This window comes from Myxocyprinus asiaticus, chromosome 9 (assembly GCF_019703515.2).
Source record: "Myxocyprinus asiaticus isolate MX2 ecotype Aquarium Trade chromosome 9, UBuf_Myxa_2, whole genome shotgun sequence".
Classification (NCBI taxonomy): Eukaryota; Metazoa; Chordata; class Actinopteri; order Cypriniformes; family Catostomidae; genus Myxocyprinus; species Myxocyprinus asiaticus.
Genome location: NC_059352.1, coordinates 42,720,180 through 42,747,298, shown reverse-complemented (window position 1 = coordinate 42,747,298; position 27,119 = coordinate 42,720,180). Strand labels below are relative to the sequence as shown.

Below are 27,119 nucleotides of genomic sequence, written 5' to 3'. Positions count from 1 at the left end.
GATTTACCTAACCCATAACTAAATAGAATATTATGAAATATATTATCAATATTGTTGGGAACTTAGAATTGGTTCTTATTCAGAATCGATTCCATTTAAAAAAAAAAAAAAAACAAATACTGGAACTGAATGATTTTCATGACTTTCGAAACCGTTAATGGTAGTGGTGCACTGATTAGGAAATTTGAGGCAGATATTGTAATAGTGTGATCGGCCGATACAATACGATCACTGATATATCTTTTAAAAGTGCTATTTTAAAATGGTTAAACTTTGAAAAATTACGTTCAATTTACATTAGTTGTGAAATGCTAACTGTTAAAAAACAGTTATGAATAGTTCTGCTGTCACTATCAAAGATTATTGTGACATGCTGGCAATGAGTAAACAACATGAAGACCATAACGCACAGAAGAGATATGTTTAAAAATAAGAGAGATATATCCATGTCAAGCTCCAAAACCACTCCAGTGAGTAATCATAAGTATCTATGATTTGTTTAGAATAAGAATATCATTATTTGATAGTCTAAGTTAGCATTTTACTTGTGGGAAAGTATTTTGTATAAAGTAAAGTACTTTTTTTTAACTTTCCCAGCATTAATATTTTTCTCTAAAATCTGCTTTAATATGAGATCATATTCAATGATCACTTGATAATAGGCTGCTGAGTACAGTAAATTCAATAAGAATTGTATTTCTTATTCTCAAATATTTCATCCTTAAAATTACTAAAAGAATTGTTAATGGGGGCCTGGGTAGCTCAGCAAGTGAAGACACTGACTACCACCCCTGGAGTCATGAGTTTGAATCCAGGGCGTGCTGAGTGACTCCAGCCAGGCCTCCTAAGCAATCAGATTGGCCTGGTTGCTTGGAAAGGTAGAGTCACATGGGGTAGCTTCCTCATGGTCGCTATAATGTGGTTCTCGCTCTCAATGGGGTGCATGGTGAGTTGTGCGTGGATGCCGCAGGGAATAGCATGAAGCCTCCACATGCACTATGTCTCCGCAGTAACTCACTCAACAAGCCACGTGATAAGATGCACGGATTGACAGTCTCAGACGTGGAGGCAACTGAGATTTGTCCTCCGCCACCCGGATTGAGGCAAGTCACTAAGCCACCATGAGGACTTAGAGTGCATTGGGAATTGGGCATTCCAAATTGGGGAGAAAAAAGAAAAGAATCGTTAACGGAACTGTAATCATTAAGAGAAAACGGAATCGTAAAATTCCTTAGGATTCCCATCCCTAATTATTGACTATGTTTACTTGGACACCAGAAAGCGGTGTTTTGGTTTACATGCACTATATAAGTGGTGAACTCCTTACTCCTGTATACATGCGACTCAGACAGTAAGCAGCTTTCTCCACAGCAACATAATTTCCCTGCAACACTTGTGTAAATAACAAACATGGTATCCAAGGAAAACTTCACTATTTTATTCTCTGTTGCTTCAATTTATTTTCAGATATTCCAGAGTTGTTGCTGTGTTTGTTCCCTTAACTTTCCATCGCAATATGCACTAGAACTGCACTGTAATAGTGGGGTTTCCCACTTACATAAAACTCAATGTATGAGAGCATATATGCCAACGTGAGGGACCGTCAATATTTTACATTGGTGTGTAAATGGGTATAGTTTATAGTCTATGTACTTTTCCCACTGTAGTCCTAGAAATGTTGAAATATTTCCACTGTGTTGACTTGTTGTTGGGCTCCATCCTATCAGAATCAGAATCAGAATAAGCTTTATTGCCAAGTATGCTTACACATATAAGGAATTTGTCTTTCCCTATCTGTCAGTCACTCGACATTGTGTCAATGTAGTGACACCAGGGGTCACTCTTGGGAGCCCGAGACACCTCTGGTCTTTGATAAAAGGCCAATGAAAATTGGCGAGTGGTATTTGCATACCACTCCCCCGGACATGCGGGTATAAAAGAAGCTGGTACGCAACCACTCATTCAGATTTTCTCTTCGGAGCCAAATGGTCGATATTTACTGAGCTGACTGTTCATTCACCTCTGCTGGATCTGACAGCGCATTTCAGTGGCTTCTCCCTCCTCTGCACTGGTGCACTGCAGAGAATGTCCTGGGTGCTTCAGCAGAAAAAAGAGAGTATATTTTTCTAAAAGAGTATATTTCTCTAAAAGAGTGGCACACATGGAACGTCTTTTTAAAGACGCATCTTTTTAAAGATGCCGTTCCGTTTGTGTGTTATTCCTGGTTGTGGTCGTTTCCTCTCAACTTCAGATGGTCACGATCGCTGTCTTTCGTGACCCACGCAGAGACAGCGTTCGTGGATAGATCATGTACTCACTGCAAGAACATGACCATGGCAATGTTGTGGTCACGGCTTGCTTTCATAAGAAAGCAAGCCACCCCAGCAGCTCCCCGCCTCATTCTTTCTACCTATGGGTATGAGGCCAGCGTGGCTAGCACTGGAGGCGATTTGGGGACCCCAATGGGATCACCTCCACCAGGTATCCCCCCACGACCTCCCATTCCCCAGCACGCTCGTCTACCCTGATCGGGCTTCCGGATGAGTCCGCCGGCTCGTCTCATGGCGAGTTCGACCTCTTGTTCGGAGCCCGTGAAGCTGATGAGCTCTCAAGCACATCATCGGAGAGCGGGCTCGTCCAGTCGGACGCAGAAGCCTCAGCTGGGCTCCCCCCCTCAGGGATGATTGCCCAGTCACAGGCTGATACGGAAATGACGGACATGCTTTCCTGCTCAAAGCAGCCACGCCCCGCTCCAGTCCCTTTCTTCCCGGAAGTGCACGAGGAGCTGACAAAATCATGGGAGGCACCTTTTACTGCCTGGTCCCAATCTTTCAGCTCCCCCGCCCTCACAACCCTCGATGGCGGGGCGGCCAGGGGCTATTCGGCAATTCCCCTGGTGGATAAGGTGCTCGCGGTGAACCTATGCCCTCAGAGCACCGCCACCTGGCGCGGACGCCCAAAGCTCCTGTCCAACGCCTGTAGGTTCACGTCATCCCTGATGGACAAAACCTACATTGCCGCTGGACAAGCTGCCTCCGCCCTGCACGCCATGGCTCTCCTGCAGATCCACCAAGCCAAGGCACTAAAAGAACTGCACGAGGGTAGTTCCGCCCCAGATTTGATGCAGGAGCTGCGCTTGGCAACCGACCTCGCTCTCCAGGCGACGAAGGTCACGGCGCGGTCTCTCGGGCGGGCGATGTCCACCTTAGTGGTCCAGGAGCACATTTGGCTCAATCTGGTCGAGATGGGTGAGGCCGACGAGGCACAGTTCGTTGCTGCCCCATCTCCCAGGTTGGCCTATTCGGTGACACCATCGAGGACTTTGCCCAGCAGTTCTCGACGGTGAAGCAGTGGACGGAGGCTATCCGGCACATCCTGCCCCGGCGCGGCTCAAGATCCCGCACCCCGCCTGCTCGTCGCCAAGGGCATCCCCCTGCGGTGACTACACCGGCTCCGCCGCAGCCCGCCCCTTCGGCCCGGCCCCGGCGTGGAGCCCACTGCAGGAAGCAGACGCCACCCGTCTCACGGCCGGCCGCCAAGAACCCACGGAAGGCTTCGAAGCGCCCCTGAGACAGGCGACCCAGTGATGACGAAACCCACCTTGGAGCTGAAAAACAGACCACTCCATCCCCCGGTGGAGGGCCGGGAGGAGAATCTTTTGTGGCTTTTTTATTTAATTTCGCCGCATGCCCAAGTGGCTGTGGTACCCAACAGTTCAGCAAAAGAGCGGTTTCCTCATTCCCTGGGTCACATAACCGGTGTGCACGACCTTCATCACGACCACTGTCCACCTTTTTATCCTTGCAGGGTTGGCGCTCCAGCGGCGGTCTCCCCGCCTCTGTGCACCCAGCAGTGGCACAATTCCACCCCCGATATGACAGTCTCCATGGGTTGCGAGGACAGGCCTCTTCCTCCCCCATCCCAGGCTGTTCCGGGGGTGGTCACAAGGATCCAGGTAAGTGCTATGATGTCCCTGGACTCAGCACGGCCACAACATGGTGTGGCACCTCGGGATCCACCCCGCTGCGAGGCCCCACCTGCTGGTACGTCTGACGAGATTGTCCCTTTGGTCCCCCTTGCTCGGAGCTTGGATGCGTGGCTTGCACTTTCCAGTCCGTCGCGATGGTTGATCCGGACCGTCCGACTCGGCTACGCGATTCAGTTCACCAGGCGTCTACCCAGGTTCAGCGGTATCCAATTCACCTCGGTGAAGGACGAAAACGCTGCTACCTTGCGTGTGGAGATCGCTACCCTCCTACAGAAGGATGCGATAGAACCTGTCCCTCTGGCCGAGATGAAGAAGGGGTTTTACAGCCCCTAGTTCATTGTGCCGAAAAAAGGCGGTGGGTTGTGGCCAATCTTGGACCTGCGAATACTGAACCGGGCTTTACACAGACTCCCGTTCAAGATGCTGATGCAAAAACGCATTCTGGTGAGCTTCTGGCTCACGGTGGTTCACGGTGTTAGACCTGAAGGACGCGTACTTCCACATCTGGATTCTACCTCGACACAGACCCTTCCTGCGGTTTACATTCGAGGGTTGGGTGTATCAGTACAAGGTCCTCCCTTTCAGTCTGTCATTGTCCCCTCGTGTCTTCACGAAAGTCGCAGAGGCAGCTCTTGCCCAGTTAAGGGAGGTGGGCATTCGTATTCTCAACTATCTCAACGATTGGCTAATCCTAGCTCACTCTCGGGATATGTTGTGTGCACACAGGGACCTGGTGCTTTTGTACCTCAGCCGACTAGGGCTTCGGGTCAACTGGGAAAAGAGCAAGCTCCTCCCGGTTCAGAGCATCTCTTTTCTCGGTTTGGAGTTGAACTAGGTCTCGTTGACAGCGCGCCTCACGAATGAGCGCACACAGTCGATGCTGGCCTGTTTGAAGGCATTCAAACAAAAATCAGCAGTTCCACTGAAATTCTTTCAGAGGCTCCTGGGGCATATGGCATCCTCAGCGGTGGCCACTCTACTCGGGTTGATGCATATGAGACCGCTTCAGCACTGGCTTCAGACTCGAGTCCCAAGATGGGCATGGCGCCATGGGACACATCGCATGGTCATGACGCCGATTTGTCACCGCCTCTTCAGCCCTTGGACCAACCTCACATTTCTACGGGCAGGCGTTCCCCTAGAGCAGGTCTCCAGGCGCGTTGTGGTCACAACAGACACCTCCAAGATGGGCTGGGGCGCTGTTTGCAACAGACACGCAGCCGCCAGCTTATGGAAGGGGCCCGTGGCTGCGTTGGCACATCAACTGCCTTGAGTTGCTGGCAATTCTGCTCACCCTGAAGAGGTTCTGGCCATTGATCCAGGGAAAGCATGTGTTAGTTCGGACAGATAACACGGCAATGGTAGCATATGTCAACCTTCAAGGCAGTCTGCGCTCCCGTTGTATGTCACAACTCGCCCGCCGTCTCCTCCTCTGGAGTCAGCAGCACCTTAAGTCGCTGCGAACCACTCGCATTCCGGGCGATCTCAACACTGCAGTGGACGCGCTGTCATGGCAGGTTACCCTCAGGGGAGAGTGGAGACTCCACCCTCAGGTGGTCTAGCTGATCTAGAGTCGATTCGCCTCCCAAGAATCCTCCCACTGCCCACTCTGGTACACCCTGACCGAGGCACATCTTGGTAGAGATTCGCTGGCACACAGCTGGCCCCCTGGACTGCACAAATATGCATTTCCCCCAGTGAGCCTACTTGGCGAATTCCCCTGAGGAAGGACCTTCTTTCTCAGGGACTGGGCACCATCTGGCACCCGCGACCAGACCTCTGGAATCTCCATGTCTGGCCCCTGGACGGGATGTGGAAGACCTAAGCAGTCTACCACCCGTGGTGGTAGACACAAAGCCTTTAAGTGGCATCTGTTCGCTAAGTGGTGTTCTTCCCGACGGGAAGACCCCCAGAGATGTGCAGTCGGATCAGTGCTTTCCTTCCTTCCTCCTTGAAGGTGTTTGTAGCCGCCATAGTGGCACACCACGACACAGTGGACGGTAAGTCCTTAGGGAAGCATGACCTGATCATCAGGTTCCTGAGAGGCACCAGGAGGCTGAATCCCTCCAGACCGCACCTTGTTCCGTCATGGGACCTCTCTGTAGTTCTTCAGGGTCTACAGAGAGCCCCCTTTGAGCCTTTGCAGTCAGCTGAGCTTAAGGCACTCTCCTTGATGACTGCCCTCCTGACTGCGCTCACTTCCATCAAGAGGGTAGGAGACCTGCAAGCGTTCTCTGTCAGCGAAATGTACCTGGATTTCGGTCCGGGCTACTCTCACGTGATCCTGAGACCCCGACGGGCTATGTGCCCAAGGTTCCCATGACCGCTTTTAGGGATCAGTTGGTGAACCTGCAAGCGCTGCCCCAGGAGGAGGCAGACCCAGCCCTGACGTTGCTGTGTCCGGTGCGCGATTTACGCACCTATTTGGATCGCACGCAGAGCTTTAGAGTCTCTGAGCAGCTCTTTGTCTGCTTTGGTGGACAGCGGAAAGGAAGTGCTGTCTCCAAGCAGAGGATCGCCCACTGGCTCATTGACGCCATAACAATGGCATATCACGCCCAGGACATTCCGCCTCCGGTAGGGCTACAAGCCCATTCTACCAGGGGTGTAGCGGCCTCCTGGGCCTTGACCAGGGGCACCTCTCTAACAGACATTTGCAGAGCAGCAGGCTTGGCAACACCCAACATCTTTGCGAGGTTCTACAACCTCCAGGTGGAACTGGTTTCATCCCGTGTAGTGGCACGCACAAGCAGGAAAGTCCGAGACAGCCAGCTGGGTGTATTGCTTGCACATAGTGCCTTTCACCTCCCCTGAGCTGAAGACGTGCGCCATTAACTCCCAGTAGTGTTCACAAACTGTGTTCCCTGGTTGACTTCCTCCGAGCCCTGTGACAGTCGAGTTTTCGGAGAGACTCGCTGCCGGCCCAGTACACGTGCTAACTAAAGCCATGTACTGGGGTAGGTAGGTAACCCCATGCGACGTATATCTTCCGCTAATTTGTTTCCCTGTTGGCAAACTGCATCTTCCTTGGGCAGAGGCCCCTCTGCCCCAGTCTCCATGCTTGTAGTAACTCCTCCCCCGTAGGGTAGGATCTACCATGGGACTTCTCCACATGGCATACTTCCGACATAGCTCGGCAAGACCATGTGACGTATTTCCACTTAAATACCCCCCCTCTCTCTGGGCGAGGTGTGGTCTCTGCAGTGTCCTCCCCTTGGGAGGGACACCCCCCTGACTAGACCTGGTCGGCCCAGTCGGATAATCCCCCTTTTTTTTAGGGAGTGGAAAAAAAGGGGGATAAGAGGCCACGACTGGGCTAGCCCGTCTCTATCTTTTGGGTAGTCGACTTGTCCCAAAGGGCCGTTCGACACTCATAACAGTGTTGGGGAGGTTATGTGTCGGCCTGGTGCACTGGCTATGAGACACACAGTGGTCTACCCGTCACACACCGCCAGTTCACGTAACACAGTTCAGCCAGTTACGCCATTTTGTATAGGGACCCCTAGTGTCACTACATCGACACAACATCGAGTGAGTGACAGATAGGGAACATCCTGGTTACTTGCGTAACCTCCGTTCCTTGATAGAGGGAACGAGACGTTGTGTCCCTCCTGCCACAATGCTGAACTACCCACTGAAATGGCCGGACCTTGTCTCGGCTACTCAGCATAAAACCTGAATGAGTGGTTGCATACCAGCTCCTTTTATACCCGTATGTCTGGGGGAGTGGTATGCAAATACCACTAGCCAATTTTCATTGGCCTTTTATAAAAGACCAGAGGTGTCTCGGGCTCCCAAAAGTGACCCCTAGTGTCGCTACATCGACGCAACGTCTCGTTCCCTCCATCAGGGAACGGAGGTTATGCAAGTAACCAGGACGTTTTACAGAAAGTTCCAGTGCATAAACAATACAACAAGACACAGATCATAATAAAAAATAGAATAAAAATAAAAAGTGAATAGAAAATATAAGTATATAGAAATACACAATAAGACATGGGTATGTTGGATAAATATAAATAGACTAAGCTGTGTATTGCACATAATAATTGCTCAATGGGGCAGTTTTGACTGTTCATGAGATGGATAGCCTGAGGGAAAAAACTGTACCTGACGGTTCTGGTGCTCAGTGCTCTGTATCACTGTCCAGAAGGCAACTGTTCAAAAAGGTAGTGGGATGAGTGGGTGGGGTCCAGCCCTTTTCTTCACTCTGGAAGTGAACAGTTCTTAAAGGGAGAGCAGGGGGCAACTAATAATCCTCTCAGAAGTCCGAACTGTCCTTTGTAGTCTTCTGATGTCCAATTTCAAAGCTGAACCAAACAAGACAGTTATTGAAGTGCAGAGGACAGACTCAATTACTGCTGAGTAGAACTTTATCAGCAGCGCCTGTGGCATGTTGAACTTCCTCAGCTGGTGAAGGAAGTACAACCTCTGCTGGGCCTTTTTCACAATGGAGTCAAAGTGGGTCTCCCACTTCAGGTCCTGTGAGATGGTAGTGCCTAGGAACCTGAATGACTCCACTGCTGCCACAGTGTTGTTTAGAGTGGTGAGCAAGGTCAATGTTCCTCCTAATGTCCACTATCATCTCCACGTTTTGAGTGTGTTCAGCTCCAGATTGTTTTGACTGCACTAGTGCAGCTGTTCAACCTCCCTTCTGTATACAGACTCATCATCATCTTGCATGAGACCGATGACAGTAGTGTCATCTGCAAACTTCAGGAGCTTGACAGAGGTGTCCTTGGCGGTGCAGTCACTGGTATACAGGGAGAAGAGTAGTGGGGAGAGCACACATCCCTGAGGGCACCAGTGCTGATTGTACATGTTCTGGAAGTGAATCCCCTGTCTCACTAGCTGCTGCCTGTCCATCAGAATGCTGAAGATCCACTGACAGATAGACGTGGGAAGTCGTGCTTATGAAGGTGGTTTGGGTCAGTTATGGTAAGGGACATTACATTTCCGACACATGCTCTACGTGGTTGTCCAATCACAACAGACTAGGCCAGCTGACCAATCAGAACAGACTGGGCTTTTTGGAAAGGGGGGCTTTAAAGAGACAGGACCTAAATCAGAGCGTTTGAGCCAGAGGAGGAAAATAGGTTTAGCAGAAATGTACAGTATGAGAAAAATAATATGTTTTTTGAACATTAAAGCATGTAAACCAATTCTAGTAGACCCCCAAAATAAAATCATGAACCTGTAAATTAGCATAATATGGGCTCTTTAAGTCCTGTGATTTTGGGTTTCTTTGGGACAGGAATGATGATGGAGCGTTTGAAGCAGCAGGGAACTTCACACTGCTCCAGTGATCTATTGAAGATCTGTGTGAAGATGGAGGCCAGCTGGTCAGCATAGGATTTTAGACAAGTGGGTGAAACACCTTCTGGGCCCTGTGCTTTCCTTGTCTTTTGTTTCCGGAAGGCACGGCACACATCCTCTTCACAGATCTTAAGTGCAGGTTGAGTAGCAGGAGGGGGGAGGAGGGGGTTGCAGGAGGTGTTGATGTTTGTGTGAAATGAAGGTCAGAGCGGGTGTGGGGTGTGAGACTGGCCTTTTTTTGTTGGAGGATGGTGTCTTGAAGTTAGTGAAGTCATTTAGGCCTTTCCACACTGATGCAGGGTCGTTAGCTGAAAACTTGTTTTTCAGCTTATCCTAATAGCTTCTTTTAGCCACTCTGATATCCTTATTCAGTGTGTTCCTGGCCTGATTGTACTAAATTTTATCCCCACTTCTGTAAGCATCCTCTTTGGCCTGACGAAGCTGCCTAAGGTTTGCTGTAAACTATGGTTTGTCATTGTTGTATGTTAAATAAGTCCTAGCATGAATGCACATATCCTCACAGAAACTGATGTTACAGTATCTGTGAGCTCATCCAGATTGGTGTCTGCAGCCTCAAATACACTCCAGTCAGTGCAGTCAAAGCAGGCTTGTAGTTCCAACTCTGCTACATTGGTCCATCTTTTTACAGTCTTTACAACAGGTTTAGCTGATTTTAATTTCTGCCTGTAGGTTGGAAGAAGATGAACCAGACAATGATCAGAGTCCCAAAGTTGCTCTTGGGACAGAGCGATATGCATCCTTTATTGTTGTGTAGCAATGATCCAATGTATTTCTGTCTCTGGTGGGGTATGTAATGTGCTGTTTGTATTTTGGCAGTTCACGGGTGAGGTTGGCTTTATTAAAATCTCCCAGAATAATAATAATCCTATAACGGTTGTTCTCCAGTCTGTTCCACTAGTGGCGACTGCCCTGCAGCTATACAGCCGTACGCCCTGTGCGTACCATGAGCACTCCGACTGACCTGAGAAATATTTACTCTCAGAATATTTCCTCAAGCATGAAGTGTGTCCCATGGCTGTTTAAAAGAATTAGGGATGACCAATTTGTGAAAGAATAATTCTTTTGAGTCGGTTATTTTCAGTGAATTGGCCAAACTGTCTGAATCGATTCGTGATTCAGTACAATTCGTTCGGACCACTCTCTCGCGGAATCATTTGGAGCGGTTTCTCACACAGTAAAACAGCATTGGTATATTTACGAATACAGAGAACAAATAGTGCTGAATACAGTGGAAATTTACCTACAATCAACTGAGACAAAAGGCTGTCTTTTTGAGAGGGAACTTCAACTAGTGATGTGTCATGTGAACAAGGGGCTGTTCAAACTGATTTTGCGTCCGCTCATGCTGTTTTTCAATCGTTTTCCATGTAAACCTTCATTAGATGGATGTCTTTTGACAACTGCGTCATGTTTCACTGTGTTTTTAGGATCTCTCACAGGAGCGTTGCATTTTTAGAAGCTGTTTTAAGTTAAAAAGAACTTCAACTGATAAAAACACATCTCAAGACACCTGCGTTCTGTTCTATTCGTTGTGGTGCATTTTGCTTTTTTTGCTCGAGAAAGTGTCTGTCCTAACCGGTACTGGAAGAAATGCTTTAGCCAATAGTTACATGAACGCTACTCATACAAAGTCACCAGAATTTAATGCTTTGTTGTTGTTTTTGCAAAAATATTATCGTGGGGGAGCATGCCCCTAGACCCCCTAGATATTAGGTTGTACAAGGCAGATTTCTGTTCATACCCTCAGATGAAATCCTGCAGGCGCCCATGTGGCCACATTAAGCTGCGTTCTCCAGGAGAAACTTAGGTGTGTTAAATCACTTTCTCTTAATCACTTAAACAGCATAAGGAAATCGGCATTCTCGTTTACATGACTTTTCAGAACGCCGTTTTCTTATGTGTATGTAAATGTGGCTATTGATCCTACATTTTCAAAATCTTTTTCATTTTTCAACCAGCCTTGGCTTATTTGGTCTAGTATAAGGCTGGCTTATACCAGCCTTATACTGACATTGTGCTATGGTGTACCCCCCCCCCCATATTTTTAATATTTGGGGCATTTTTTGTCATTTTTCACTGGCACTTTTGCCCTAAGTCATTGTTAATTTTAGACCATGACTCAGTATGAGTCCAGCATTACACAGTCTTGTAATTGTGCACAGAGGAATACTGGGCTCAGATGTGATTTAAAGGTGGCACAGATGCAATACACAGATGCTTCAAATATAATACATATGTGAATGAAATGTGTTTGAGCCTTTAATTCTACTAAATAAAATACATCCGAATATATCTGATAACATTAGACAGAAAGAATAACTTAATAAACATAATATATGCTTACTACTATAGCAAGGAAAGGGGTAATGATGAGTTATGACAAATTATAGTGCATATAACTTGCAAATTATGGCATTATTCAAGACAAATTAGAGAAATAAAACTTCACTCCAGTCATGCATATTTACACCAAATTATAATGGCTAAGAAAACAAAACTAAAGGTAAAACTGAAACTCTTTACTGGTGGAAGAGCACGCAAAAAAAGGGCAGGCATTCTAATTTCATAACAAACACAGCCAAGTCTACATCCAATTTTGTTCAAAGAAAGGAGTTCTTTAGATATGTCTGCCAAGTATTATTTCAGTGAAACCCTGTCTTTAAAAATAAACTTATGTTCACTATACCTAACATTGTCTCTTATATTTTTATCCTTCAGTCTCTGCTCAGCATCCGCGGTTCAATTTTCTCCCCGAGGAGAAACAGTCGTGCAAGCCTGTTCAGTTTTCGCGGTAGAGCGCGGGACTTTGGCTCAGAGAATGATTTTGCTGATGATGAGCACAGCACGTTTGAGGATAGCGACAGTCGCCGTGGATCGCTCTTCGTACCTCGATGCATTGAGAGAAGAAGTTCCACTGTCAGTCACTGTAGCCTGGCACCCAGGATTATGCTTCCAGCCAATGGGAAGATGCACTGCACCGTCGATTGCAATGGTGTGGTCTCTCTGGTGGGTGGGACTTCGGTGCCAACATCACCAATCGGACGGTTGTTACCTGAGGTAGAGCAAATACATTTATACCTTTTCACATTTCAGACACTAGGGAATATACTAGACCTTTCAATAATTTTAATTATACTATCTTGATTTGTTTGTCCATTTCTAGGGCACAACCACCGAGTCTGAAGCACGGAAAAAGTGTTCTGGATCACACCAGCCGTCTAATTATCTGGACGAGACAGTGGCCAGAAAAAGAGCTCTAAGTGTGGCTAGCATTCTGACAAATACTATGGAAGGTATGAAGAACAAACACACCCTGTTTTTACATGTTTTTACTCAGCTATCTAAATGGTCACCTCTATTGTTTAACGAAATAAAATTACTGTAGACAAACCTTAACCCTTGCCAATTGAAGACATCCCTTTCCAAAATAAAGCTTTGTCAGATTTAGCTCACTTTTGGGGACAATTATGTCCCCAAACTATAGCTAAGTATTTACATACATGCACACACAAACAGATCCTCAAATGCCTAACGCACACATACACATACAGACTACACACACACCCTGACAGTACACACCAACTCATACACACATGTTCACACACACACACACACTGACACTCATGAACCGACCAATGCAATTATTTCTAAATGCTTCTGAGCATGTGGGTGTAACCGGTCCTGCTTGACCTGCTCTGAGTGGGATTCAAACCGGGGTCTCTGAGATGGAAGGCAGGTGCGCTAATGAGGAGGCTAAAGGCTATAGCCTCTTGCATTTGTCGCTAGTACGTCTCTTGAGGCCAGGGGAGTGAGGTTTACACACTTCACAGCTACCAGCTGGCCACCCTTATATGGGCAAACCTCATCACCCAGTAAGACTGCACGTCTCATCACACACACAGAGTACACACACTAAACCCCATTACATACAGTCCCTAATACACACTTTTCACAAACCACATCACAAACCAGCTCTTAAGATGTTTGTTATCATGCAGTGCTGGGCACATACAGTATCAGTTCCACTTTCAAATGCCCCATATTTGCTTAGAACAATCACAGTAAATGAGTCATTTATTTCTCCATTGTGTGATGAACATAGGGCGACATTGATGTTGGTTTATATTACATTGCCATTTAAACATCAGTTGTGTTCATGATGCCATTCAGTGTGCATCACTGCTTCAATAATACAATCCATTCAAAATCAATGGTGTAATTTTTTCATAAGGGAACAGATAGTAAAATCTTTAGTGATTGCAACATGACCGGGATCAGTGGGATTCGTTTCCGGTATCGCCGTAGAGTGGTGCCATGGTAGGTTGCAGGGACCACCCTCTTAGAGCAATATAAGCTGTGCTCAAGGGTACAATGGAGCTCATGAAGCACCCCTTGCAGAGTTTGAAATTTATAATCACAAGCCCAGTTTTTACAGTTGTTCATCATATTAATTACAGACATGTGCCATTAACATTTGACAACCTGAAAGTGTACAATACATTTTTGTCTTCATTTTAAACATTATATCTATTGTTTTACCATTTGAAACCTGTATTGATCTGTCCACAGAACTCGAGGAATCGCGGCAGAAATGTCCTCCTTGCTGGTACAAGTTTGCCAATGGTTTCCTCATCTGGGACTGCTGTCCAGCATGGCTGAAGGTGAAGGAGATTGTGAACATGGTGGTGATGGATCCGTTTGTTGATCTGGCCATAACCATCTGCATTGTACTTAACACCCTCTTCATGGCAATGGAACACTATCCCATGACTGACGAGTTCAACCATGTGCTTTTAGTGGGCAACCTGGTAAGCTCTAAAAGCCAGTTGTTTAAAATTTTCAGAGCAATGCTTAAATGTATTGATTTAGCCTAAACTTTATTTTTTTAATTTTTTTTAATTTATTGATGGTTAAAACATAGTCTCAGTTTCAGACGGAATGCCCACGGACCGCCCACAGTCCGTTCTCTAACTGTCTGATGCACATAGCACACAAAACTGGAAAACACTTTCTCAGTCAACAGAGTCCTAATCTGATTGGGTGGTTTGATTTAACTTCCGCGAGTAGACACACAGGAATTTTTATCAGTCCGCCTGGAAGCTGAGTTGTGTAATCACATAATTTGCCAAAGTTTGCCAGGTCAGTGACATCAAACCTTTAAAGATATTCAGATTTTTGTTGAGGCATGTAGCAAAAAGTAAAGCGGACATTCACGAGCAGAGCTACATTTTCTGCTTTGTTAGTTATGTCTGTGAAATTCTCTGTAATGAGGTTTTCTGTGCTATACTTAGATTCTCTGCACATTTTCTGCTATTTTCCTGTCTGTTTTCTCTGCAATCGCTCGCAGAAACTCGCGCACCATTAAATAAATTAGCCTATTTTTCCCCCCATGTCTATCTTTAATTGTGGTATGATACATCTATGATAACCCTGCCCCTAAACACCCTGTAATGACAAAACGGACTGTGATTAGTCACTTACATGTCAGTTAAATGGCTTTTCCTGTCAAAATGGGTGATACGTATGGCTACGCGAGACAAAGTAAAACAAATCCAGGTAACATATCACCCGAAATCACATTAAAAAATCTCATTAAAAAGCTACATTATTTTCATGACTATTTAGCACATTTTCACAAAAATTGCATCACACATTTTGCTTTTGAGAAGTATTATTCTCAATGGCAATTCTCATTAAATTCTCATTTCTGTACTTCAGTATTTTTTTTTTTACTGTATTACAGTAAAACAACAATGTAATACAATTCTTTAATTTATTCAGTAAATTAATAATTTAATAAATTAAAGGCACTACAACAAATACTGTAATATACTCTAAATGCTTTGCAATTTAAATAATATATAATTTTTAATTATTAAGTAATGAAAATAATTTTTTCACATTACTGTTATGAGAGTTGGAGGGAGAGGTTCTTAACTGTCATGTAAATTATGTCATAATTAATTTTCTTTTAGCAAAATAAAATTTCTTTCAACCTTTTTTTTTTTCAACCTTTTGACTTTGAGGTTATATATATCCAGGGCATGTTCTTGACAGGTTTCGTGAGCAACAAATTAGGTCCCTCGTATAACAATATTATAACTGTAGTCATGCTGAACTACTGAGTGAAAGAAAACTCTTGCGCTCTGCACAGGTGTTCACAGGAATCTTCACAGCAGAGATGTGTCTGAAGGTCATTGCTCTGGACCCTTATTACTACTTCCAAGAGGGCTGGAATATCTTTGATGGCATCATCGTGAGCCTGAGCCTCATGGAGCTGGGACTAGCCAATGTGGAGGGGCTTTCAGTCTTGCGGTCTTTTAGATTGGTGAGAAACATTGTCATCCCACCACCATTTAGTTTCTACATTCAGGATTCCCAGAGTCATGGAAAATCTGAAAATGTCAGGGAATTATAAAATGGTGTTTTCCATGTGTGGAAAAGTCATGGATATTAATTAAATGGACATTTCTATAGTGAATACTATTTCATTGGTTAGATTTTGCTCTTGAGTAAGGCTTATGTATAGTAAACTTGCAAGTAATGTCCAATATGTGAAAGCATTGTTCTTTTGAGTCAGGTCTTTTCTATGAATCGGTCAAACTGGTTCACACATTGGTCAGAATGTAGTAATCTGAATCAAAACAATTTTAAAAAATCCATATAGCCAGTAATGACGTGGAGTTCATGGAGAAGATGGAAATTAATTGGTCAACAATTGTGGAAATCCCTTCCTAATCTTCTCTTGCTCACTTCCCCTTTCTCTGGTCTTAGTTGAGAGTGTTTAAGCTGGCAAAGTCTTGGCCCACTCTGAACATGCTGATCAAGATCATTGGTAACTCAGTTGGTGCTTTGGGGAATCTAACCCTGGTTCTGGCCATCATTGTCTTCATCTTTGCTGTGGTGGGAATGCAGCTTTTTGGAAAGAGCTACCGTGAATGCGTCTGCAAGATCTCAGAGGACTGCAAGTTGCCTCGGTGGCACATGGACGATTTCTTCCACTCCTTCCTGATCGTGTTCCGGGTGCTGTGTGGTGAATGGATCGAGACAATGTGGGACTGCATGGAAGTGGCGGGACAAACAATGTGTCTCATTGTCTTCATGATGGTCATGGTCATTGGGAATCTGGTGGTAAGATAAATCATGTAGTAAGAAGATGGACAAAAGAGGGTTTCTCTCTATATTCCCTCTTCCCTTTTGTGTGTCCCTTATTGGTGACTGTAATTTTGCCAAGTAGAAGGCATCGATGAACTTGTGGCCCATCAGTCAGATTTTAGAATTGGGGTATGGATGCACCGATGTATAGCCTGCTGCTGTTTATCGGCCAATTATTGACCAAATTAAAACCACTGGCATATCAGTAATAAGCATGAAAACACAGATACAAAAAAATTATGATTTATTTATTATTATTTAGTAACACATTTTGTAAAAATTCTGTGAATTCAAATGCACAATACAGAAAAAATAATAGACACAATATGTAGAAGGGTTGGCACTCATAAGAACATGTAATATTACATTTGTATTTTTTCTGGTTCTCACATTAATGTGGAAAAAATGCCATAAACGGATGTGACCGTTGTGAAAGCATCACTTACCTATAGGCTAAAAGATGAGGGAAACCATCCAAAATGCTTTGAAACCAGCAGACTTTGAGTCCTGAGATATCGGAAATTATACATTTAGTAAATTATTTATTGTTAGAACAGTAAAAAAGCTTTTGTACCTCTTTGTAAATTTTTGTGGCAAAATATCTGTATCGATATTGGCCTATAGTTTTTTTTTTTTATTAAATCGGTATCAGTATCAGCCAAAAATGTTTATATCGGTGCATCCCTAGTTTGGGGTTAGGACTAGGGTGATAGGGTTAAGACTATGTTTGTTTGATAAAATGTTTTTTCCAAGACCAACAAAAGATGTTGATTCAGGAATACGTCTTACTTGGCAAAATAAATGTCACTGGCTGGGTTTGAACTGAAGCTTTAACGATCATCTTAACTAACGTCACTAGTTATTTTACGATGGAGTAACGCCTGCTTCCCAAACCAGCATGTAGATCGCTCATTATAATGTAGAACTTAAGTGCTTCATTACGGGAGCGGTCCAGTCCAAAGGTGCTGATCACTTGAGTCAGTATATCCAGGAGTTTGTCTTCTCAAAATGAAAATAAGGTGGAAATACTGACAAACATGTTTGTAACCTTGTCAAGGCACCAAAATGTATTACCTAACTATTGCAGAATTTATTTAAATAAATAATTATGGCTTTAGTAAGACAGAGTTTCAGATGTATTGATGCTCAGTCATAGAGATTAATGAAAGTGAAACAATAAATGCATGTAACGTGAATGTACGCTATGTGAATCATAAAGGGCTCTTACATAGCATAAAGTTTTGTTCCTTTAGCTGGAAACTGAACAAATGCACACAGAACAGGATTAAAATGATGGGCATCAGTATTGAACTACTCACAGACCTGTCTAAATATTAATAGATCATCTGGTTAGTTGAAGGTATGGTGCACTTGTAGTCTTACTGCCATTATGCATCATGCAAGTTGTTACTGCCTTGTAAAAAGACTATAGGCAAGCCGATTTGAACCAGCCATTGGAGGAAGAAAGAAGAGGAGGAGGATGAAGAGAGAGAGAATCTCTCATTGCACACTCTCGCTCTAATATCCTCTGTTAACCATATTTTAATGATTTATTAAGGCATCGTAATGGGGTACAGTGGGCGAGGAGGAGGTGGGAACCGGCAGAACAGTCAATGTAAACTTTAATTATATAAATGAACTTAAAACAACATAAAACAAACAGCAGCCGCGTGTGTCTCTCTCTCTCGAACTGGCGTCTCCGGCTCCCCTTTATCTCTCTCTCCCGCTGATTAGTTGACTCAGCACCGGCCGTGCACCCTCACAAAATTTATTAAATGTCCCATTGTCTTTGATAAACTGTGAAAGATATGTTTAATTTGCACTTAATGGACTTAAGAGCGGTTCAAAGCTCTCATTAATTTGCGAAATTTTTACGAACTACTTAGATAATGATGATTTTTGGAAACGCGCCTTAGAGATTAAGTACTACATAAGTGCTGCTAACGTTCTGCTCAGTGACATTCTACTCAGTGGTTCGGGAAACCCAGCCACTGTGAGTTATATGAGGTACTTGTTTAGATATATGGCAGATTTACTGGGGACAGTTCAAATCTGGTTCAGTAAATTCCGTAGGTGCAGTTCAGCTTCAGCCTGAGTTACATTAGTATTTTTCTTTCTGTTAAAGGAATAGTTCACCTAAAAATTTAAATTCTGTAGTTAATTGCAAACCATAATGTGGAACACAAAAGGAAAAACATTTAAAAATCTTCACATGACTTTTTGCTACATAAGGAATGTGAATAGTAACTCAAAAAAACAAACAAAAACAAAAAAAAAAAGAATAAAACCACAGTAAAATAGAAAATCATGCACTATATTCCAAATCATCTGATTCACTTTGTATGATAAACAGACCAAAATTCAAGTAAAATCAAATCATTGCTCATCTCCAGGTATACAGCATCCAAATATGGCCACACGTCAATAACATCAAACATCACTGGTCACGAGATGCACAAGAACCAGTGAGGTTTGATATTATTGATGGAGCTTGACTGCCCGGAGTTACTACTAACTTTCATTATGCCAAAAAAAATTGTTTTTTGTATTGATGGACAATTTCAGTTGCACAACAAAGTAATCATGGGTGACAAATATGGCATTCTACAATGCCATCAGTAATAGGGCTGCCCCCGACCAAAGATTTTCCTAGTCGACTAGTAGTCATTAGTTTAAGCCATTAGTCGGCTATTTGTCGCACCTTTATGATTTTAATTTACTTAACTATATATATTTTGGGGGGCATCAGAAAATAGTTCCAGTTCCAGGGCTGAGAAAGAATGTTATAAGTAGCATTGCTAACACTGTTCTACATTACAGAAAAATACTTAACCTTAATAATGAGCCTTTAAAATATACATTTTACAAGCACACACATGATGCGAGCCGCAGCGACAGAGGCAAAAGCGGGAATGATTCTGAATGTGTCGGAAAAACCAGCAAAGAGACTGTCTGAACATTGTTATTTTATAGAGAGAAATGCAATTAGAATTGTGCCAACAGAGGATGATCTCGGGGATCGACAATGGTCAGAGTGATCGCCAATAGCTGATGCCTTTGATGATGTCAAGATGATATTTGGCTCGTTTTCCCATTAATGTATTAAAAAATTATTATTAGGCTATTATTATAATAAAATTAATATTACAAATAATTTGTCCATAGACACACAGACACGCGCTTGAAGAAACACTTTATTATATTATTAAGAACAGATGACAGAAAAGCCGTCTATGCGCATGTATGACATGCTGTTTGTACGGAGACGTGCAGTCTCATATGTAAAAGGTTCTCACTCTTTCTTTATTACATTCTTCTGAATTTTTTTTTTTTTTTTTGCAAGAACATTAGCATCCATGAGTGCTGCAAATGACCTCAGACAAATGAACAGAACTTGAGTTCAGTTCGCTTTATTTCCACAGAGCAGTTCTTTGTGACCACAACTCTGCAGCCTATACATCTGTGATTATAACATTAAATAATACAAAAACACGTTCACCTTGAACCATGATTTATATTTCAATGATTATTATCATCATTATATTGATTATTTTTACCTTTATAATTGTTTTTATGTCTTAATTGTTTAAGTAATTTTCTGCTAGCATGTTTAGATGGCTACTTGCCTGATGGTAAATGGAAAGGTTGTTCCCTGTCTGTCACTCATTTGACGTTGTGTCGATGTAGTGACCCTAGGGTTTCGCTCTTGAGAGCCCCAATCACCTTTGCTTTATTCAGAAAAGGCCAATGAAAATTGACTAGTTGAATTTGCATGCTGCTTTCCGCCCCAGACACATGGGTATAAAAGGAGATGGCGTGCACCACTCATTCAGACTTGTTCTTCGGAGCCGAGCACACGTGTGTTCATCCCATCACCTCGCTATTGCTGCTGGAATTACGGTGCATATCATCTGTCACCCTCGAACGGTTGAGTGTTGTGTTTCCCCTGGGCGCTTCGGCCGCTGAGTCCACAGGTTTAAAAAGAGTATATTCAAAAGAGTATATTTTCTCTAAAAGAGCTCGCACAAATGATTTGCGTCTTTTTTAAATGTCCTTTCGCCTTTGTATTACTGGGTGTGGCCGTTATCTCTCCCCACCGGATGGCCACGAAATCTGTCTAGAGTGCTTGGGTCGCCAGCACGCCGAGGCAGCTTTTGTGGAGGGGTCATGTTCTGACTGTAAGAACATGCCCATGAGAACATTGCGGTCGCGGCTCTCTTCCTTCTTCGTGAAGCAGAGAGCCACTGCGGCTGCTTCCAGACCTGGTCCGTCCTGGGTTGAAACTCAGGTGGCTGGGTCGGCGAGCACCATGGGCGATCTGGATGTGGATATGGGAATGTTTCTGCTGGCTCAGTCCCCGTGGTCCTCCCATTCTCCAGCTCGCTCATTCTGCCTGGTAGGGTTCACGAGCGATGCAGGCGGTCCGCCTCAGAGCGGATTTAATGTCTCGGTCGGGGCTCGCGATGAGGATGAGTTATCCGTCGCAGTATCGGAGGGTGGGCTTCTGCTTTCGGAAGCGGACGAATCTTCTGAGCTCCCGCTCTCAGGCGGTAGAGCTCAGGACGAAGCGGATGCTGAGTTGTCAGCCATGCTTGCCCGGGTGGCTGCAAACATCAGGCTTGAGTGGAACCCTCCGCCCTGCCCTGAGCATTTGCAGCTGGATGATTGGTTTCTGGGCTCAGAGTGTGACTCACGGCCGTGCCCTGCCCCGGTGCCTTTCGTACCAGAAGTGCACGAGGAGCTCGCGAAGTCGTGGAAGGCACCTTTCTCCGCCCGGACACGCTTCACGGGCTTGTCTACCCTGACTACCCTCGGCGGTGGAGAAGCCAAGAGATATGTCGGGCTTCCCCAGATTGAGCGTGCCTTTGTGATGCACCTCTGCCTGCAGGGCACAGCCACCTGGAGGAACCGACCAAGGCTCCATTCCAAGGCATGTACGTTTTCTTCATCATTAGTGGCAAAGGCTTACAATGCCACGGGTCAGGCTGCCTCCGCCCTGCATGCCATGGCTATCCTGCAGGTCTACCAGGCCTAGGCGCTTAAAGATCTGCACGAGGGTAGGACCGACCCAGGGCTCATGCAGGAACTGTGCACCGCAACCGACCTCACTTTACGGGCGACGAAAGTCACGGTGCGCTCCCTGGGCCGGAGGATGTCCACCTTGGTGGTCAAAGAGCGACACCTGTGGCTCAACCTTGTGGAGATGCATGATGCCGAGAAGGTCAGCTTTCTTGATGTGCCCATCTCCCAAGGGGGGTCTTTGGTGACACCGTCGAGGACTTCGCCCATCAGTTCTCGACAGTGAAGAAGCAGACGGAGGTCATTAAATCCTCCACCTACAGGCCTCCAAAGTCATGCATCCCGTCTGCCTCTCGCCAAGGCCGTCCTCCTGCGGCGTCGGCCCCAACTCCCCACCATCGGAGCCCGCACGCCGACTATGAGAAGAAGATCCTCCTGCAGGAAGGTGGCACCGCCTGCCCATCAGCCGGCTGCCAAGAACCCTGGACAGGCTTCGGAGCGGCCCTGAGACAGGCGACACAGGGGTTAGGCTACTAACTCTGACTGGCCTGACCCAGGTGAGCGTACATGCCCCACTCCCACCCCTGGGCCAGCAAGAGGTGAGTACTCTCATAACATCGCCGGGTGCCTTCTGGGCCCCAGCACCCAATTTTCAATAAAAGAGCAGTTTCCTTATTCCCTGGGTCATCCTCCTATGCTCCGCTCTTCCGGCCCTCGTGCTCGCAACGGCCAGGTGCTGAAAGTCTTTCTTGTCAACGAGTGGGAAGCGTGTGTCTCGCGTTTCCTTGTTCTCCGTCGAAAGAAAGCCGGCAAACAGGTAAGTGTGGCGGTTCTTGGGGCCACTCGCCTGCCTCAGCCACCGTGCACCGTTGCGGGCTCGCTGGGCAGCACGCCTCCCCTGGACATCCTTCCCGGTGGGGCGTCTACTCTGCCTCGCCACGAACCTCCCACCCCGGGTGTGATAAAACCAATCGTCCCCCTGGTGCCATTAGTGCAGAGACTGGGACCTAGCAGGTCTTCCGCCAACAGTGATAGACCCCCTCCACAAGGTGGCTGTATGCTCTGAAGTGGCATCTCTTCGCAAATTGGTGTTCTTCCCGTGGGGAAGATCCACAGAGATGCGCAGTCAGGTCTGTGTTGTCCTTCCTACAGGAGGGGTTGGAGAGACGGCTGTCTCCCTCCACCCTGAAGGTGTACGTGGCTGCTAAAACAGTGTATCATGATAAACTGGATGGGAGACCCTCATAGCAGCACGACCTGATCACCAGGTTCCTCAAGGGTGCGAGGAGCTTGAATCCTCCTAGACTGCACCTGAGTCCCTCTTGGGATCTCTCTGTGGTCCTACCTGAGAGAGCCCCCTTTGAGCCCCTGGAGCAGGCCAAGCTCAGCACTCTGTCACTGAAGATGGCCCTCCTGGTGGTGCTCACCTCTATCAAGAGGGTTGGGGACCTGCAGGCGTTCTCTGTCACCAGTGAATGCCTGGAGTTTGGGCTGGCTCACTCTCACGTGATCTTGAGACCTTGGCCTGGTTACCTGCCCAAAGTTCCCACCACTCCCTTTCGGGATCAGGTGGTGAACCTGCAAGCGCTTCCTTCAGAGGAGGAAGACCCGGCCTTGTCGTTGCTGTGTCCAGTTCACGCCCAGCGCATCTATCTGGACCGCACGCAGAGCTTTAGATGCTTGGAGCAGCTCTTTGTCTGTTTTGGAGGCCAGCAGAAGGGGAAAACTGTCTCCAAACAGAGGCTGGCCCATTGGATTGTGGATGCCATTTCTTTGGCTTACCAATCACAAGACTTGCCGTGCCCCTTGGGAGTCCGGGTGCACTCCACTAGAGGTGTTGCGTCCTCCTGGGCACTGGCAAGGGGTGCCTCTCTAACAGACATATGCAGAGCAGCGGGTTGGGCTACACCCAATACCTTTGTAAGGTTCTACAACCTGCGCATAGAACCGGTTTCGACCCGAGTATTACGGGGTAACAACAGGTAGGCCAGACAGCCGGTCGGGTGTATCACTTGCATTAGTGCCTTTCCCCTTTCAAGGTGATAATGTGCGCTATCTTGTCCAAAACAGTTCCCTGCAACTGTTGAACACTGGACGCCTTCTTAATTTCTTAAGCACTGTTAAGTGACAAATTCGGCGGAGGAGTAACACCACCAGGCCCGGTACTCATGGTATGCCCCTTTCCAGGTGAGCCCGTGTATTTGGGCTCAGTGCTCCATACATGGTGATTCCCCCCCATATGATGCGTTTCCACTGTTCGGTTTCTCCTCAGTGAACCCTGTGTTTCCCCTCGACAGAGCTTCCCTCTGCCTCGGCCACTGTTGCTGTGTACCTTCTCCGTAGATAGGGTCCTTCCCAGTGGAATCATTCCATATGTGAACTTCCCGGTCGGTATGTTCATGTGAGGTATTCTCCACATGTTAACCTCCCTCCGGTAGGATGTAGTCTCCATAATGCTCTCCCTCCTGGAGAGGGAAGAGCACTTCCCCAGCGCTATTCTATCAGGTGCTCGGTGGGAAATTGCTTAATACAAAAATCAGGAAAGGCCACCGCCTGTAGCCTCCTTGGGTAAGTGCCTACTCCAACCCTTAACAGGACCAGGGAGATGCCTTACCTAACTCGCTGGAAGGTCACGATGTGGTCGAGCGCTCGCTGCGAGGCATGCAGCAGCTTGCCTGTGTCTGCTCCTCCGTACCTCGTGACACAGTTCAGCACCTGCAGCGTTTTGTATAGGAACCCCTGGTGTCACTACATCGACACAACGTCGAGTGAGTGACAGACAGGGAAAATCTTGGTTACTGATGTAACCTCTGTTCCCTGATGGAGGGAACAAGACGTTGTGTCCCTCTTGCCACAGCGCTGAACCGAGTGCTGACATGGCCGGGACTCTCTCTTGGTTCCTCAGCACAAATCTGAATGAGTGGTGCACGCCATCTCCTTTTATACCCGTATACCAAATTCCACTCGCCAATTTTCATTGGCCTTTTCTGAATAAAGCAAAGGTGATTGGAGCTCTCAAGAGTGAACCCCTATTGTCATTACATCGACACAACGTCTCGTTCCCTCCATCAGGGAACAGAGGTTACATCAGTAACCAAGATGTTACTTAAATATTATTTTTTTGATCACTTCACTATTTTAACCCTCATCCTACCAACATATTTAACATACAAGGACTACCGACTGGGGACCCCAAGAATAAACTACTGTAATATACAACCATCATAGCAAAATGTTAACTTATTTCTTCTTAAAACATTATTAGTTATGTAATTAATGTTATCTGGAAAAAAAAACTGATTATTATTATTTTAGGAAAGTTACAGTTAATTTGCATATTGTGTAAAATGGAAATATATACAGTACTTTTCTAAAATACAAATTGCAGCTTTTATACCAAGTACAATCCACATTTGTACTTAAAAGCTTATTTACCATCCTTTGATTCTTTGATTTCATTCAGTTTTCAGTAATTCCAAGTAAACATTATTTGTGTTATATTTATATGGTGACACCAACCAGGTCATTTTGACCCTAATATAAAATAATTGAAGTAATAGTTTTTTATTTTATTTGTCTTTCAATACAAAAGTAGATAGAGACCGTTTACATTGAACTATGAACATCACACACTATAGGCAGTTATAGCACACGATTTGGCTCATGCTATGCTCAGGGAATACTGTCATGTGACAGGAGGAGCAAACATTTGCTACCTTTCTGTCTGTTTTTCGGGAGCAAAGGCTACACCTTTTTCGAATAGATTTTCCAGCCGATCATTGGACGTCCACAGCAGCAGGTGGAGTTTTCCTCACTCCCATGTTGGTCATTGCTGCTCGGATTGGGGCTTGGAGCATGGCAGTATCAGCTCTCCTCTTCATGTGTGGCATGACCAGGGCATGCCCCAGTTGTCTCAGGTAGATCCGGTGACGTCGGCCACATTCTGAAATCTTCCAATCTGGGAAGTTCCCCATCCAGATGATGAAGGCAGCAATGGCAGCAACACCCACCATGTTCATAAACAGCACCATCGGCCATTTGTTTATTTTTCTTCTGGTTGTGAACATTTTGGCTAGATGATCCAGATTATCCACACCACTTTTGGTTGCATTGTAGTGTAGTATGATCTCTGGTTTCTGCTTCTCGCTTTCAACCTTCATGTCATGGTGCATGGAGGACAGCGCCAGTACCGCTTTTCCTTTTGCAGGTACATATGACACCACGGTAAGCTGCCCATGAAAGCCAAACCATGAACTTTTGATCTCTCTCTCATTGTTAGCCTTCATCTCCTCTGGGATATGTGGCTTGTTTGACTTGATAGTGCCAACATATGTCAGTCCATCTTCTAGTAAGGCTTCAGCTAACGGAATGGATGTAAAGAAATTCTCGGCTGTGACATTTCTGCCACTTTTGCACCAATGCCCCACAAGCTCTTTGACTACATGGGCCCCTTGACCTACTTCTTGTTGCTGTCCAGGTTGCCTGCCAAGGTATACCTCACCTTTGAGAGGGTAGCTGGTCTCTGCATCACAGTTCCACCAGATCTTTATTCCATATTTGTCAGGCTTGGATGGGATGTACTGTCGGAAACTGCACTTGCCTCTGAATCCAATAAGCTGCTCATCCACACACATGTCTGTGCCTGGAATAAAGTATTTTGGGAGCTGGTCTACAAACATGGTCCATATATCTCTGAAAGGGGCAAGCTTGTCTGTTTGCCATTCACTCCCCCCTTGTTGCTTTGTTGTCAAACCTCATGTATCATTCTTTGTTCAGCTTCTCTGTTAGTTTCACATTTGTATTTTTTCCCCACACTCACAACATGGCCTGATCATGCTCTGACTGCATGTCAATCATATGTGTGACACACTATTTTACAGTCTTATCTTGTATAATAGAACATAAACATTTAATTTGATAGTCATAAAACATTTTATTATGAAATTATGTATTGTATTTCTGACTTTGAACATCATCTTACCTTAGGAAGAGCAGTATTTAGGGTAGTCGACAGAGCACATGAGGAAATCTGTGTCTGCTGCATCTGTGTCTGTCTTCTTCAAAATGACTGACAGACTGCCCCCCCCCCCCCCCCATAGTTTATGATACTTTAAATTATGACCTATGGGAAATATGAACTCAACAAATAGTTCCATTTATTAAAACTGCATAGGCGGAATTGAGTGCTTTTGACTGGGGTCCCCCAGGACCACAATACATTGGTATTTTTAAAAAGCACTAATTAAAACAGAAACTGAAAACAATTAGTCATTAGGAACAAATTGATTGACAAAGTCATGACAAATTGGAATGATAGAATAAAGCACCTGTGAGATTTGACAAAAAGTACACCTCAGCGGTCTGCGGATACCCCAGTGGGTAGGATGAGGGTTAATTGCTTTTTCGTTTCGTTTGGAGTGCAATTTGAATTTAGAAATATATTTGAAGTTTTTGAATGAATATTCACTGATCCCTCAGCCAGGGGGTTGCCGATGTAATTGGATATTGCGATATATATATATCGTAAAGGAGGGAACAAAACGGATTTATTCACACACATTATGTATTTTCCCAGACAACGAAATACCCGACCGGTAGAGAATGCACAGATGAAGTAGGT

At 45.4% G+C, this 27,119-nt stretch overlaps 1 protein-coding gene across 3 annotated transcripts in view; it reads left to right on the top strand.

Moving 5' to 3' along the window:
* LOC127446466 (sodium channel protein type 2 subunit alpha-like) overlaps positions 1-27,119 on the top strand; it is a 98,069-nt gene that overhangs the window by 40,895 nt on the left and 30,055 nt on the right. For all 3 annotated transcript variants that reach the window (XM_051707401.1, XM_051707402.1, XM_051707404.1), the window contains exons 12-16: positions 12,044-12,382; positions 12,489-12,618; positions 13,895-14,133; positions 15,480-15,653; positions 16,100-16,456. In XM_051707401.1, the coding sequence (XP_051563361.1) occupies positions 12,044-12,382; positions 12,489-12,618; positions 13,895-14,133; positions 15,480-15,653; positions 16,100-16,456 (1,239 nt within the window). The remainder of the gene's footprint in view (positions 1-12,043; positions 12,383-12,488; positions 12,619-13,894; positions 14,134-15,479; positions 15,654-16,099; positions 16,457-27,119) is intronic.